This window comes from Megalobrama amblycephala, linkage group LG17, assembly GCF_018812025.1.
Source record: "Megalobrama amblycephala isolate DHTTF-2021 linkage group LG17, ASM1881202v1, whole genome shotgun sequence".
NCBI classification, from domain to species: Eukaryota; Metazoa; Chordata; class Actinopteri; order Cypriniformes; family Xenocyprididae; genus Megalobrama; species Megalobrama amblycephala.
In genome coordinates this window covers 35413289-35430876 of record NC_063060.1, presented here as the reverse complement: position 1 = coordinate 35430876, position 17588 = coordinate 35413289, and the positions used below count along the sequence as shown (strand labels likewise).

Here is a 17588-nt window from a genome sequence, read left to right as displayed (position 1 = left end):
GGCAGGGAGTTTCATTCAAGTTTTTAAGCCTATCAAAACTGGACTCTGCAAAGAGCCGATGATAAAACACCAAGCGTTTGTCGTTGCTCATTCACAATTTGCTACGGTGCTTCTTATCAGTTTTTGGACGGTGTAAAGAAGCAGGGGAAAAGGTACAAGTGATAATTGTTCAGTTGCATGTAGACCATTGATTTTGTAGAGTACAAGATTTAACACTGTTGTGCTGTTTCATCCAGGGCATTTGGTAATTAGCTTTTCGACACAGCTACCTTGTTACTTTGACAGAGGAAAAAGAGCCGTGCAAAATTTATGAGCACATCTATAACCGTGATATATTTCGGTCCTTGTGGCCAACGTCACTGGGAGCAGGAAATGGGCAGCCGAGAGAATTATGGAGTTGCAATCTACCTTGGCCTTCTCGAGCTGGACTTGGGCATTCTTCTCCTTCTCCTCAGTGGCCCCTGAGTCCTGACGGTCCGCCGAACCCTACCACAGCCAAACAAGAGTAAGAACCAGCATTATTATTACATACAGACTCGCTCTCTTTAACAAGACATTTCTCTCCATTTTGTCTCATTCTGAGCAATGAGCACTTGCCTGTGCGTGCACATAGCGTTGAATGTAACACTCAGGAGAATTATGCTGAAACTATGCTGTCTTTGATCATACAATAATACAATAAAACGAGGCATATGCTCTGATGTGTTGTTTTCAGTAGAGACCACTCCACTATATTATGACAGTGACATCAAAGTCACAAACGATCTTGGGATCTTTCTCCTTCAGGGCTCCTTCATCAAATTTTATTAGCAACTCCTCACAAAGGGCACGGTTCAAAGTCAATGTCAGGCATTAAGAATTCAAAGTAAAACCAATTAGCTCTGTCAAATTGAGCTAAATCTTTAACATAATGTTTTCAACCCAGATGAGAAAAGCAATTATGATACTAAATATTTTATAAGTCCTGATGACCACATGGAAGGGTTTGATATTACATAATATATTGCATAGCACCTTCACAACCTATTGATGGAAAAACAAAGCTGTAGAAATGTGAATGCATTACATTGCAAAAAACACCTACAATAGGTTTACATACATCCGAGGTCAAAAAACTTTTAATAGCATGGTTCGATCAAGGATCCAGTCTCTCTAAACCCCTTCTTTCTGAGAGTCTACTCTTCTCAGATTGGTCAGATAGTCCAGTCTGTTCTGATTGGTCAACCGCTTACAGCGTGTGCTGTAAAGAACACGCCATTTCCAATTTCTGAATTTTAGCAACTGTACAGCTTCTGTAGCGTTTACATTATTGGCGGCCCCAGGAGGGAGGTTTGATGGGTCCCCCTCAGGAGAAATCACAAATCGGAGTAACGTTGGTGTTGGTTTTAATGTATAAATTCCTGAGTTCTTATACTTTGCAAGTCGCAGTACAGAAAACATCGCCTTCTCAAATTGCTGAAAACAACGAACCAAACTCTTCCAGACCTCAGCTACAACTACAGTGTTTAAGGGCGGGTCAAAGTAGACATTGTTCACGAGCAGGCATTAAAGACCATAAGCTGGCATTATGCAACTTTGTTACAAACCTACATAGGTTTTGCGCAGGAAGTAAAACTCAAATTACTGACAACTCTCTCAGGCAGTTCAAAATCGTTTCTTTCAATTTGGAGATTATAACTCCATTTATTTTGCATTTTGATCTTTGAAACTTTGCAGACTTTTTACATTCACAAACAGCTGGGTGATTCTATAATTGCAGGTACATTTGGTGTCCAAAAGTCATTATTTTTTCCTGCTTTTTTCAAATGGTTATATTTTTAATTATTTTAAAATGTTGATACACATTGTTATGGATCACAAGATGTTACAGGCCATAACAATTTAATATTTTCTGTAAAAAAGTGCTGTATATAGCTTTAAAACATGATTTCTTGTTTTTTCTGATTAGTCAGTGTCAACTCTGTTACTATGGTAGAGTAACAGTGTTGACAGTCATGTACATATGTGTGTGTGTGTGTGTGTGTGTGTGTGTGTGTGTGTGTGTGTGAGAGAGAGAGAGAGAGAGAGAGAGAGAGAGAGAGAGAGAGAGAGAGTGTTTCTTAGTGTATGACTGTCAATTCTGTGACATATTGTCAACCCTGTTACTCTACCTTGGTAACAGAGTTTGAGAGTAACAGAATTGACACTGACTAAGGGGTGTGTTTCCCGAACAACGATGTAACTCGCTGCTGAACTACCATAGTACGATGCTTCGTTGAACAAATCAACTAGCTAGTCATGACTGTTTCCCGAAACCGTATCCGCTTGTTAAGTCATGACGTAAGGAACGCCGTTTCCGGGTCCAAGCCTCGACTCGTTTCACTTGAGAATGCCATCGACGGCCGTTTATGAGCGCTATTTATTCATATTAAACATCAATCATTTTAAAAAGTTAAACATTTTAAATACTTACAGTCTACACAACAGTCTCCGTGCTCACGGCGTCACAGACATTAATATTTTAACGATTTATAAAAGATTAATCATTGTCTGGCCATCTGGAATTTGGTATGGACATAAAGGTTATGATTATAATTTTTTGTAGTATTACACCACATCGTGTGTGTATATTAGCGCCATTTGTTATTTTCTTGTGGTATGAGGTAGAGCGTTAGGACCCGGAAGCGCTGCCGCATGACGTCAGACTTAACAACCATAGACATATAATATATTATTAAAGAAATTGACAAAAATCTAAAAGATACTCATGATGAATCACTAAAAGCACATTTTGAGATCCAAAATAAACTCCAATGTTACTCGACCCTAAATAGAACCACTAAATTGGCAAATTATTTATTAATCAAACAATTTAAAGAAAGACAAATCCTCTCCAAATACAGATTAAGTGACCATGATCTAGAAATAGAGAGAGGAAGACATAGACAAACATGGACAGCGAGAGAGCAGAGGATCTGTAGACACTGTGATCTACAGCAAATAGAGGATGAGAAACACTTTCTACTCATCTGTCCTAAATATCACAATGCAAGAGAAACATTTCTCTCCATACTTGGAACACTATTTCCATCATTCATTGAACTAAGTGATACTGAGAAAATGCCCTTCATGCTTGGTGAAGATGATAACACAGCTACACTAGCTGCAAAATATGTGTTAGCCATTCACAAAATTAGAGATGGATAACTCTCTAGAGACCTGCTTTATTTATTAATTTACTAAGATGAATTTGTTTGCATTGCTGCATGTAACATGATGTATACATATATGTTTTGTTTGTTTGTTTGTTTATTTTATTATTTATGTATAATATGTTAATGCTTTGGCAACACTGTGATTCACAGTCATGCTAATAAAGCTCATGTGAAATTAATAAACACCGCATTCAACCATAGACATCATATATAGCTAGACGCCCTATCGAATGCTACTGCCTATTGGCACGGACGAGCCGTGGAGCCGCCATCTTGGATCGGTCGCCAGCTCCACTCAGTGTAACTTGTTTGACAGGTGCAATGAGCTGTCAGCGCATTTAATTAATCATATCTCACAGAATACCTAACTGATTTTGGGTTTTTTTGCTGCAAAGGTAATTCATGTAGCTATGATACAGGACACATTGTTGAATGTATTTTAATATTCATAGTAGACTTAACAGTTATATAATATTCTGATATAATAAGATATAAAGTGACCAGACGTCCAAAATCAAAATATGTGATGTAGGATATAAGGTAATTTATAAATCACACATTATAGATATAATAAAGAAGCAGAAACAGATAGTTGCAGTAAAATGCGATATTTTAGTAATACTAGCAGAAGTAACTCGATTTGCGCTTTGCCGTCATATGCTTCCTGATATCACGTGCACAAACACAAATAACTATTTTGTCCGGTCGAACAATGTATGTATTCAATTCAGATTGGATTGTGTTGGTAATAGGCACTTAACGTTACCTAACGCTAAAAGTAAGTTTCGTGCATTGAGTGCATTCTTGTGCTTTCGAACTTCCTTCTGATCTGAATAGTAATTATGTGGAAAACACTTGCGAGGTCCGACGGTTAAGCAGAGCGGTTAAGATAAAGGGGCTTGAATAATTAATAATCAATATAACCTGACGAAAATATATTTATTAAATGTTATCCACATTATATTTAATCTGCAACAGCATTGTGAACATTTATAACGATGCGTTTGGTCATTAACTTTTAAATGCATCATTATGCAAAGATGAGGAGAGTTATTGCATGAAAGACCCATGACTGGCAGATCAACGTGCGACTACATCTCTCCGAAACGGTAGGAAAATAAATTTAATTCAATGTGGAGGATTTTAACTGTGACAAGATGATTGACAGGGTAGTTTAAACAGTTACAGGTTGCGTAAATAAGCGACATAACGTCCGTTAAAGACGCAGTTATGACGGTAGTATGTCCCAAAGCTTGTCTACTCTTCTGCTACACACTCAAAAGTATGTACTTTTTCTTTACAAAAACAGTAAATGCTTTTAGGACGTCGTATAAGTAGGCGAATTGGGACGCAGCTTAGGAGTACGACCGGTCTAAGATGGCGGCCGCAAATCTCGGCGCCCAGTGGCCAATAGGGCGTCTACCTATATGATGTCTATGCATTCAACGACGTTGGTGAATAACGTCACGCAGATGGTGGAGTAATAACTTCTTTAAATGAATCTGTTTGAGATCGAATTAATGCTAGAATTTCTGCTATAAATTACAGACATGGCATTAGAGGACTAATTCTCATTTTCCTCAGTTATTTTGATTTATTCCCAGATTAAATCAAACGCTTGTTCTTACGTACTAGAGCACGTACACACATGCGCACTCTCCAAAAACGGTGCTTTAAATCTCTTGACAAACTAAAATATATAAATGACACTTGTATATATTCGAAATAAAAGATATACATTGTACTTGATGTCAGCTTGCTTATTTTGCTCAAGATAACGATTCATCAAGTTCACATGTCATAAAAACAGGAAACTATGCTTCTAACCACAGGTTCGAGAGCTGTTGTTCCAACCACACAAGTTTGCGATGCAGTTTGCGAATGTTCGTTTGAACGATGATTTCGGGAATCACCAAATCGTTGAACTATGTAAGTAACGACAGAACTTGCGATGTTAGTTGGCTAACGATGGTTTTGGGAAACGCACCCCAGGACAACAAGATATCACAATTTTCTGCTATAAGACACTTTATACAGAAAATATTAAATTGTTATGACCTGTAACATCTTGTGATCCATGATCAAATTATTAAAATGATTAAAAATAACTATTTGAAAAAACCCTGAAAAAATAATGATTTGGACACCAAATGTACCTGCAATTACAGAATCACCCAGCTATATTACACACTTACGGAAGAGGATTAGGGCCAAGCAATAATAAAAAATAAAACCATCTCGAGATTAAAGTTGTTAAATTACGAGAAAAAACTCGTTAAATTTCGAGAAAAAAGTCGAAATAAAATGTTGAGAATAAACTCGTTAAATTACGAGAAAAAACTCGTTAAATTTCGAGAAAAAAGTCGAGATAAAACGTTGAGAATAAACTCGTTAAATTACGAGAAAAAAGTCGTTAAATTATGAGAACTCGTTAAATTTCGAGAAAAAAGTCGAGATAAAATGTTGAGAATAAACTCGTTAAATTACGAGAAAAAACTTGTTAAATTACGAGAAAAAAGTCGAGATAAAATGTTGAGAATAAACTCATTAAATTACGAGAAAAAACTTGTTAAATTACGAGAAAAAAGTCGAGATAAAATGTTGAGAATAAACTCGCTAAATTACGAGAAAAAACTCGTTAAATTTAGAGAAAAAAGTCGAGATAAAATGTTGAGAATAAACTCGTTAAATTAAGAGAAAAAAGTCGTTAAATTATGAGAACAAACTCGTTAAATTTCGAGAAAAAAGTCGAGATAAAATGTTGAGAATAAAGTCATTAAATTACGAGAATAAAGTCATTAAATTACGAGAACAAACTCGTTAAATTTCGAGAAAAAAGTCGAGATAAAATGTTGAGAATAAAGTCATTAAATTACGAAAATAAAGTCAGTAAATTACGAGAATAAACTCATTAAATTACGAGAAAAAAGTCGTTAAATTACGAGAATAAATTCGTTAATTTAATGACTTTATTCTCAACATTTTATCTCGACTTTTTTCTCGAAATTTAACAACATTTTTCTCATAATTTAACAAGTTTTTTTCTCGTAATTTAATGACTTTATTCTCAACATTTTATCTCGACTTTTTTCTCGAAATGTAACGATTTTTTTCTCGTATTTTAATGAGTTTATTCTCAACATTTTATCTCGACTTTTTTCTCGAAATTTAACGATTTTTTTCTCAAAATTTAAAAACTTTAATCTCGAGATGGTTTTATTTTTTTTTATTATTGCTTGGCCCTAATCCTCTTCCGTACACACTACATGAAAGCTAATATCCAAAAAAAGCATAATAGGGGCACTTTAATTTTTCCTGTCCCACTTCTTGTATTCTTTATGTTTTGTAGTATTTAACTACAAAAAAAATATTATGACTATATATAAAAATTCAACCCTCTAGCTTAATTAACCTGGTTAACTTAAGCATATTATGTCACTAGCTATGATAAATCGAGCACAGCATTAGTTCAGTCAGGCCATGTAGGCATAGTGCTGCGACCAGCTGACGCGGTCAGCTGTCAAATCGCTCCAATCACTACCATTACACCGGGGACATATATACGTGGCATTACTGCTCGGTAAGTACCTCAAACTGCTCGCAACCCTCCCTCCCTCCCCATTATAAGCATGAGCATATTACTGTGCACCTTCTGGTTGTCATCTTCTTTTGTTTCAGATCACTAAGGCTTTCAAGTCCTAGACCTCACTGCTGAGACTCTCATCCTCATAACCAAGCTACAGTATAGACGTCCCACTGCCACATCTACACGATTACCACTGTTCGCTTTTAAAGACATTACTAAAGTGTCTTAATTGTCTATGTATTTCCAAGCTGATGGTTCCATGTGGGGTTAAGGTTAAAGCTCTTGTATGTTCAATTAATTTCGGAGCAAGAACCCCCATAAGGAACTATACCGCCAAAGATAACTTGTGTTTCAAAGTAACTTGCCAAAGCAGTCATGTCTGAATTACATTTTAGATTCTCTCATTCTTAAAATTCAGTCCATATCTAGTGCAAGACTTCAAATTTCAGTTTCGCAATGTCACAGCAGAAGTCATGATGACTGAAATACACCCTCACTCTAGCACACTCTCCCAAAGGCACACCTACACGTGCTCACATGCACACTAACATGCTGACAGTAATGGCACAGTGACAAGCCCCTCGAGAGACACTGGTGCTACGCAGTCTGACAACATCATATTGACCTTAATATAAGGCTGATAACCTTGCTGACAAGACCAGCACTACTGGTCACCAGCATATGTTGTGTTTTGGATGCTGGAGTGCTGATAAACAGCATGCCTACACCAGATAGACCAGCACCAAACCAGCATGGAAATTCATGCTTTTGTAAATCGGTGTCTTCTTTTGGAAAAGGAGGACAAAATTAGATCGCACATAAAATTATTATATCAAAGCAAAATTTCAATTAAAGTTGCAAATGGTGTAAATGTTTCAAAACGTCTGTCAAGAACATCAATGCGAGCTTGAATGTTATTATTAATGAATATTGTGCTCACGAGTGTTTAAAGGGCATGCAGCAAACACATGAGCGTAACATAGTTTGTGCTGGAAGAAATGAGGCTAATTAACAGAAAAGGTGGTGAAACGAGATTGAGAAAAGGAGTGAATAAAATAAGGAATTGAGGAGACTGGGATAATTGGGTTCCCATAGGCACAGTCATGTAGAGGTGCTCGCTTTTGTTTACTCATGTCTGCCATAGACATCTGTTCACTCAGTGCCGCCTCTCCTGCAAGTCAATGTCACGGAGAGAGCAGTACAAAACGCTGCTGAATTATTAACCAGTGCCACGCTCGCCAAGATGCTCTTCCAACCACAGAGTTTAGTGGGGATTCTGATCATTTCTATTCTCCTTCTTACATGTATTGAAGTGTGATGCCTCTCTATAATACTGAAAGGGAGTAGCTGATTTCCCTGAGCCAGCGAACAGAAGATCTCTCCCCACTCTTTCCCATCTAGTCATTGTTCAAGGTACGGCCTCGACAAAGGCAGCTGCAGAGAAATTAAATGTAGCACTTGTTTTGTGGTGAGAACTTTTTTGGACACCAAACTCTATAGACTTCAGTGTTCCTTTATCTTCAAAGGTACATTGCAGATGGGCCTGTGATTGACTTACTAGTGCAAACCCAAATTAACCTACAACAAAGTGAGCGACAGCTAGTCAAATTTGAAATTCCCTGATCATTTCATGATATTCCTCTTTGGCGAACTAATGGTTGCCAATAAACAAATGAAACAAAATGTAATATTGCAGAAAGAGAACACACTCTACAATTTTAATGTTTTATCGTAATGCATTATTGATATAATATCTTAGCCACACTGTTTTAACTAGAAAAATCTTCAACAGCAAGTCAGAACTTTGACTAGGCCACTCCAAAGCATTCATTTTGATTCTACTGAGCAGTTCAGATGATTTTGTGTTTTGGATCATTGTCCTGCTGCATCACCAAATTAGGCACTAGCTTCAGCTCATGCACAGATGGTTAGACAATCTCTTTAAGAAGTGTCTGGCATGTTGCAACTTATCCAGTTTCCTAATGCAGCAAAACATAGCAATCTGCCACCAATATGATACTGACACAATGGAATGATTTACATTCTAATATAAAGAAAAAGGTATCTTAAAAAAAGTTCAGACCAGAATGAAAATGTATAATTTCTTAACAAATATTCACAGATTGTAATACAAAGTATGTCAGTAGTTTTGGGGTAACATCAAAAAAAAAGTATGTCTGTTCAATAGACCTATTTTGTGTTTGCAAACAGCGATGGTGTTTTTGTGGGCAGAGCCTACCTGGTGGCAGAAAATGACAGTATCCCGCAATTCTGACTTTTTTCTCTGTGATATAAACTCACAATTGCAAGTTATAAAGTACGAACTGGGAGACACACAAATGCAAGAAAAAAGGCTTAAAATGTTATATGAGAAAAAAGATAAAAATGTTATATGTTTAAATGTTAATAATACGTAAAATGTTATAGGTTTAAATATTATTTTACGCTGTAATTGCATGGCTATGTACACTGTGTGCAGAATTATTAGGCAAGTTGATTTTCTGATCATATTTTTTTCCAAGCACATTTTACCAATTCCAATCCACATCAATCTTAATAACTACTATTAATATTGTTTTTAATCATTTTTAAGTGATATATAATTGTTCATGAAGGCTGGAAATGAAAAATGCCTTATATTTAGGTGTGCAGAATTATTAGGCAGGTTTTCTTTTACAGGCAAAATGAGCCAAAAAAGAGATTTAACTCAGACTGAAAAGTCAAAAATTATTAAAGCATGACCAATGGACAGCAAAATGCTCATTGGGTCAGCGGGGTCATACAAAAACAGGTGGAAAAGAAATGTACATGTTAACTGCAAAATAATTAAGAATTAAGGTGAAGAATTAAGTGTGAAACCATCAGGAACCCTTTAGTCTCCAGTGCCACCATATTCCAGAACTGCAACCTACCTGGAATCTCCAGAAATGCAAGGTGTCAGGATCTCAGAGGCTTAGGTTAGCTAAAGAATCCTAAAAAATGACCCGCACTAAATAAGAATCACAAGCTGAAGTGTTATAAAATACATGAAGACTGGGTTTTTATAGGCCTTATAGACAGACAGCTTGAGAGTGACTCTTGAAGGACCAGCATCACATCCTCTTGTACCACTGATTGAAGAATTTATCTTCCAGAATCTGGCGGTAAGTTTTAGAAGATCATTTTTAGTCCATCTCTGTAAGACGGACATTTCAGGATAAGAGATGGACTAAAAGTGAACTCCCGCACTTATAAAAACAATATTAATAGTAGTTATTAAGATTGATGTGGATTGGAATTGGTAAAATGTGCTTGGAAAAAAAAAAATATGATCAGAAAATCAACTTGCCTAATAATTCTGCACACAGTGTATGTATGTCCCCTATGAACTGCATATGTCAATATTATGTAGAATTACTCATGCTAATTATTGCAGGTTTCATGTGACTTGCAACATAAACGTCTGCGTTTAGCTTCAAAGCTTTTCTATAACAATGAAGACTATATTTTTCCATTCTGATTCTGACATCCAAAGGCACAACAAAACATTTTGTGGATTTTGCCCATTTTCCTTTTTCTGCCACCAATATGTGCGCACAGCTGCAAGTGACGTAACTGTGACGTCTGCTGCTCCCAAATGGTCTATAAAATGTGCTGCAAAATTTTGCACTTTTTTAATTAGAAAACAGATATCGGGTGAATAGATAACACTTAGTGGGCCAAATGTGGTCTTATATAAAGTCCTACATTTATAATACTGGACTGATTGAACTGATTGAACAGACTTGACAGCATTACTGTATTGCAAATAAATAATTGGTTTTCTAAACCAGTCAGTCACTGCATTATATCTTAAAGTAAATTCAGTGATATTCCACATACACAAACACAAAATGAGTCCAACCACACTGCTGTGAAAATATACATTAAAGGAGAGATTACCAGTTATTGCCAGCACTGGTTTTATATGAATATTATTAACTTTTTTTTGTTAAAGCTACAAATAATTCAATTAGATGGAATATTACATTTCAAACATTTACTATAAACAATGCAGATTGATGATACTATGAAATACAAATGAGGAAAAGTTATTTTATGAATATTTTATCAATACAACAGAAAACTGTGTGTGTGTCTGCATTAAAAGAGACAGAAAAGAACAGACGTTGCTATGGAAACCTCAAGAAAAGGAAATGTGCTGGCTATGCAGTAAATTTCTTATGAGGTGTATGACTTTTAAAAATCTAGATTTTCCATTAAAGTACAATATTTTGTATTAATCATTAAAATGAGTAGTAACGAAAGGGGTTTTTCATTCATAAAAACAACATGACTTATTGTGTTCTGTTTTTTAATAATTAGGATAGTTAAAAGACTGTGATTAATAGACACAGGTACGTCACAGTATCACACTAGTGGGTTTTTTTAGTCTAGTGCTATAATAGTTTGAGTCCTGGGCTGAACCCCCACATACACCTACTGCAACCTGTGTGACTCCTGCTACCGCACCACAGAACATGTCATAAGATTTGGGTCAGATCCATTTAGTGAGTCAGCACCTTTCACTTCCACACTGGGAGTACAGCAGGAGCCAGAAGTTTAGTGAAAAATATTCTCTCTGAAAAATGACTTCAGACAGTAACACTACATGCTTATATACGGTGTAATTCTAAAGTTGAGAGTTTTATTAACTAGATTCGAGGCTAGTTCAGCCTCAGGTGAATGTATGGGTGAGGTTTTCCTGAGCTCTGAGTAGACAAAACAGGGGACAAATCTGTGGATGTTGGAGCAGCACACTTTCTTATTCGAAACTGCCTCCTAATCTAATTAAGACTATAAGATTAAGATTTCCTGACTGTTGCTAAATGAGCTCTGGCAGGTCGCCCAGGTATTCGACTGCTCTGTATTCATGGCTATGCCAAATGTTACTGTTTGTACACTATAAAGTAATGACTATATAGATTTTTTACAATTTATACTTGTAATTTGTAAGTAAGTGATGCCAACATCTAGAAATAGATAGATAAACATACAATATAGTACACTGCAGAAGAATGTCTTATAAAATTCTGTAAAAAACACTGCATTTTCCCAAAGTATTCAAAGACATACCAAATGTTTAATAAAATAGGAACTCAATAGGGGCTTTTTTGCCTGTGTAATTTCTACTCTGGTGATTTTTATATCATTTTAACACTAGTTAGGGCAATGTAAAGCAAGTACAGATACGGACTGTTCTTTAGACCTACTAAACACAACAGAGAACTGTGGGGGAGATGTTAGGCCAAGCTACACTCATGCACAGGACGTCTCTCTTTCTGGCTGTTGCTCCTGGTCATGATTGCTTCTCTGTAAGGAGATTAAGATGGCATGCGTCAATCCAGGATTTGGAGAGAAAGAGACAAATACAAACTCGTCCTGTCCAGCGGACAACACTGCAGACAGAGACAGTTTCACACGTCCTCACCGACCTGCAGCTACTAAACATGCAACTAAATTTTTAATTTTTCTGCCAGACAAAAGTTACTTATCTTCAATTTTTCTAATCGATCTTGTTTTCTAGTAAAAATATCTATGCATAAAATGAGATTACACGACAAGCAAAGTTAAATTAGACTTTAGGAACTGGTTTCAGAAAAAAAATATCCTATATCCTTAAAAAAAAAAAAATTACACTTAATTTAACATGAAATCTAATATATATATATACAGTACTGTGCAAAAGTCTTAGGCCACCACCAGCTTTGTTGTTTTAGCAATGTTTTAATGACCATCCATGTTTATTTTTCAGTCTCTTTATTACGATACAAACAGAAAATACAGGAAATATGTACACAAAATGTAAAAAAAAAAAAAAAATGTTTCTTTAAGCAAAAATCAGTATTAAGTGTGACCTCCTGGACTTCTTCCATTTTCTCCAAAAAAAGAAACTCTGAGAAACTTCTCATCAGATTTTGAAAGTTTTCTTGGCCTCCCAGTCCTTTTCCGTTCCATATGGGTTTAAGAGAGCCAGGTTCCTGCTATTGCTCAAGTGTAAGAGGAGGTCAATAAATACTTGCCGCTTTAGCCTATAAAAGCTGTTTTTTTTTCTTTCTGTTTTTTAATACTGCATAAAAATTTACTGTATTTTGTTTATATTCTAATAAAGAGACTGAGAAATAATTATATATGGTCATTATACCATTGCTAAAACAACATAATGGTGGCCTATGACTTTTGCACAGTACTGTATGTATATAAATGCATTAGAAACCATCAAGGAAACTAGTTTAATGCCCCTTTGCAGGTCAAGTGTTTTTCCTATTCTAGTAAAGCAAACCAGTTATCCAGGTATTTCCCCCTAAAAATATAAACTACAAAAAACAAAAACACCACACCTGTTCTATATTTAGATATCATTTGAGAAACAGCTGAGTTTTGTAATCCTGACAATTGGAAAAGGATTATGTTCATAACACTGCTCAGCACAATTCCATCGCTTTCAGCATTGCAATGATTGTGCAACCTGTCATGTGGAGGTTACATTTCAGGACTATTTTACTTTTGACACAAAAAACACCCAGCATAGGTAGAGCACTCTTTACCCCAGTCCTGGTGCACAGGCAGTATATTCTCCATAGTACATAAAAGCAATGATGCAGAGCAGCTCAAGCTCACATGGATTACAGCTGAAAGCAACAGATGGCACTCTCCTCGAATGGCACTCTCATGTCTACCTCACCATCACTCCCTCACATACAAATGCACTAACACAGAAGATGTTTTACCTTTTTCTTGGGTGGCATGCCCACTTGCTCGTTTTTCTTTTCGTTTCTCCACGATTAACAGCTTAAGTAGTGGTCAATTCTGTGCTCTCAGCCGAGATTGACCAACGACTGAGAAATATCCATGTACTATCCCCTTTAATCTGTTCCGTCCCAGGACAGCCAGCCAACTTTGTCAGATGAACCCTAAGCAGGTTTTACGGCATGTTTTGCGCGCGGTGAAATTCATAACGTCGCGAGCCTCGGGTTTATCTGATAGTTGTCGCAAACGATAAGGACCGAAAGTCTCTCCATGAGTGGATACACAAGCGGTGTGAGCGTCTCTCGCTGTGAGTGGAGTTTGCCACACTACTCCTCCACCCTCCCCCGCTCTGAAGGGCTTTATTCCACATCGTGGCATCTGTTGCTCCAAGCACGAGCTGCAAACCCCCGCGATTAGTAAAACTGATATTCTGTGTAAGGTATATTGGTGAGGACATCTCGTGACATAATGGGTTTTTTTTTACACGGAGATAATGATGATTGACAACCCCAAATTGTAACTTTACAACTAAACTTAAATCTCACAGGCCTGTTGATATCAGTAGATTTAAAATAGAGGATGACTTCGGGTTAATTGGTCCAATTAACTAATATCTTCATAAATATCAGATTTATGAGTCTTTCAAATAACGGGGATGACTTCAAATGTCATCTCAAGTTGGTTTTCATCATGTTTTACTATATTAGCGAGGACATTTTCAAAAATAAATGTGGCCCTCAAAAGTAAAATAGGTCCAAATAAGTCTACTACAGAATTAAATGCTTTGCAGACACCGCAAGTACAGGAGTTCCTGAACGAATCAGGTTGAGTAAATGATTCAATGACTCATTTATGAAGACAACACTACTTTGACTATTTCTTCCCATAATATGAAGCTGTACCTATAAATATGAAAATACAGTTCTAGCTCTGACTGATTTAAAATCGTAATTTTGGCCACCCCTGAAATGGGTCATACCATTAACTTTACCTGAGCTGTTGAATTAAATGCGCTATAATAAAACCGCGCTCATTCAGGGACATGCTTTTCTTGAATCACAGAAGTACCAGGATGAGTTTAAAGTTTGGATATAAACACTGATATCTAGTGATCAAAATAGAGAAAATCACCTTTTTGAAAGTAACTTGACGCTTCAAATAATAGTATCGATTACACTGTTACACCACAAGGTGGCGATAAGTAACTGTTAAAAATGTATTTGTCACTGAATCATTCATTCAAGAGATTTGTTCAAAAATGATTATCTAGTAATGAAACAATTTAAGTATTTATGTACAATTCATAACCATTTTTAAAATCATAATTCATTCAAATTAACTAAACATTTTTAAGTAGGCTGCAGCGATTAATATTTTGTCAGATGCTCTAGTAAAATATATGAGTCTTTCAAATAGCGGGGATGACTTCAAATGTCATCTCAAGTTGGTTTTCATCATGTTTTACTATATTAGCAAGGACATTTTCAAAAAAAAAACAAAAACGTGGCCCTCAAAAGTAAAATAGGTCCAAATAAGTCTACTACAGAATTAAATACTTTGCAGACTCCGCAAGTACAGGAGTTCCTGAACGAATCAGGTTGAGTAAATGATTCAATGACTCATTTATGAAGACATAAGATGCATTCAAAATAGAATATTAGAACACTAGGCTACTTTGACTATTTCTTCCAGAGAGGGGGAGGGGGAGGGGGGGGGTCTCTACCCATAATATGAAGCTTTACCTATAAATATGAAAATACATTTCTAGCTCTGACTGATTTAAAATCGTAATTTTGGCCACCCCTGAAATGGGTCATACCATTAACTTTACCTGAGCTGTTGAATTAAATGCGCTATAATAAAGGTGCGTTTACGCGGCCTTGTAAGTCCTGTAGTTACTAGCTTGTAAAAAGCGTTCACGTCCTCGTAGAGATCGTAGTTACAATGAAAAGGACTGTAATATCAGCACTTTTTAGAATGCCATTTGACCATTTGTATGTAATGTTTATTGTACAAAAGTATCAAAATGTTCTTAAAATCAGATACTGTTTAAATGACCATAATTAGCGGCCCAATATCATCCAAATTATTCACACAACATAACATGACAGAAAATTGGACATTTTAAATGCATAAACAACAGCAGGAGTATGATTCACCAGCCTAACACATGGCGCAAACACTGGGCCAAAAATTACATTAGCATTAGCTATTATACCAAGTGACAGGTGAATTTTCACCAAAATACTACAGTCTGATTGGACACACAGCATTTGGAAATGCTGTAGACACTATTGTTTTTATATACAATAAATTATAATTACTATAGTCTAACACTGTAGCCCACTAAAGACCACTACATCTTTCTAGATGACCTATATATGGCGCTAATCAGATGACAGAGTATTAAAGGTGTACAACTGTGAGTGAGTGATGCGATGGTGATCCTGTGTGTGTGTGTGTGTGTGTGAGAGAGAGAGAGAGACTCTTTTAGGATGTCTATTTTGTCTTCAGTGTTTGCATGTTTCTTGTAAACTTGTTTTAATAAAAGGAAAAACTCTAAATAGCATGTTTACATGAACCCACTATCTGTACATACAGATGGAAAGAGTGTTTCTATTAGGGCCCATAAATTAGAGCTTTGTTTTTTGGTGCCCAGTGAACCAAAATTACATAAGAGTAGAATTTGCTTGAATTTAAATTGGTGGATTTTTAAATTATACATTTTGAGTTTAAAATATTAAAATATGGTGTGTACGAACTACGTTCGGACGTAAACACGGAAGCCTGCACTGCGTTCTCTACATCAACTGCATATGACAACAGTTCAACAGTTCATCAGTTTTGTTTTTGTGCACAAAAAGTATTCTCGTCGCTTCATAACATTAAGGTTGAACCACTGCAGTCACATGGACTATTTTAGCAATGTCTTTACTACATTTCTGGACCTCAAAAGGTGCAGTAACATTGCTACCTATGTGTGGATCAGAAACCTTCGGATTTAATAAAAAATATCTTAATTTGTGTTCTGAAAATGACCGAAGGTCTTACGGGTTTGGGATGACGTGAGGGTGAGTACTTAATGACAGAAATGTCATTTTTGGGTGAAGTAACCCATGAATAATTAATAATAATTAACCAATATTTAATTCAAACACTTGATTCTACTACTCACTGGAAATGAGAATTCTTTTCATTTCTTTAGATTCTTACCGAATTCATTTATTTAAAAGCCAAGAGTATGAAAAATTCAACTATCATTTTTAAAATATATTTCTCACTTTTAAATGTCATCAACCCCCACACATACACACACGCACACACAGTCACGATCATTCCATGAGCACACAGATGCACTTACTAAATTACTAGTTGACAGATCTTAGCGTGAGACACTTTACGTCAGCCACACTAACTGAATAGGATTTCTGTGGAGCCTACGTTGACCATAAAAATGTCTGCTACATTGTCTAAGTATAGATTGCATTAGCCTACAATCCAAATAGGAACACAGCTCTTTGCCTGTTTATAAAATTATTCTATAGACCTGCACATTTAGACATAAATATTACACAGAAACATTATATATTAATGAGAATGAACATACATTAATATGCATGTGAAGGCACATGCAGTTGGATTACGCTTTTCATACACACACAGAAAGAGAGAGAGAGAGAATCTAGAGTATAAGCCTCTTAAAGAGGGTGTGTGCAGTGTAAAGCCACGCTCAGTAATACACTGCTCAGAAGGACACAGCTAGGCAGACACGCACTGCTGGAGTTCCAGCCTCAGCACCTCTCTGCGCTGGTCCATTCAGCCTCACACACACAAACACATCCAGCTGGAAGACAAACATCTGTCTAACCTTACAATCACACCAGAAATTATCAGCCTTTTGGTGGGAGACTGCAAACCCCTAACCCCAAATCTAACCCTAACCCACTAGTTCTTGGTGACAAGTGACAGTTCATCCAAAAATAATAATTATGTCATCATTTACTCACCCTCATGTCATCTTAAACTTGTTTGAATATCTT

At 36.2% G+C, this 17588-nt stretch overlaps 1 protein-coding gene across 3 annotated transcripts in view; it reads right to left on the bottom strand.

Moving 5' to 3' along the window:
- cacnb2b (calcium channel, voltage-dependent, beta 2b) overlaps positions 1 to 17588 on the bottom strand; it is a 47201-nt gene that overhangs the window by 19105 nt on the left and 10508 nt on the right. For 2 of the 3 annotated variants that reach the window (XM_048165083.1, XM_048165084.1), the window contains exon 2: positions 409 to 486. In XM_048165083.1, coding sequence (XP_048021040.1) covers positions 409 to 486 — 78 coding nt within the window. Of the gene's footprint in view, positions 1 to 408; positions 487 to 13529; positions 13990 to 17588 lie in introns of those variants that run through there. The other variant, XM_048165085.1, reaches the window with a different exon arrangement.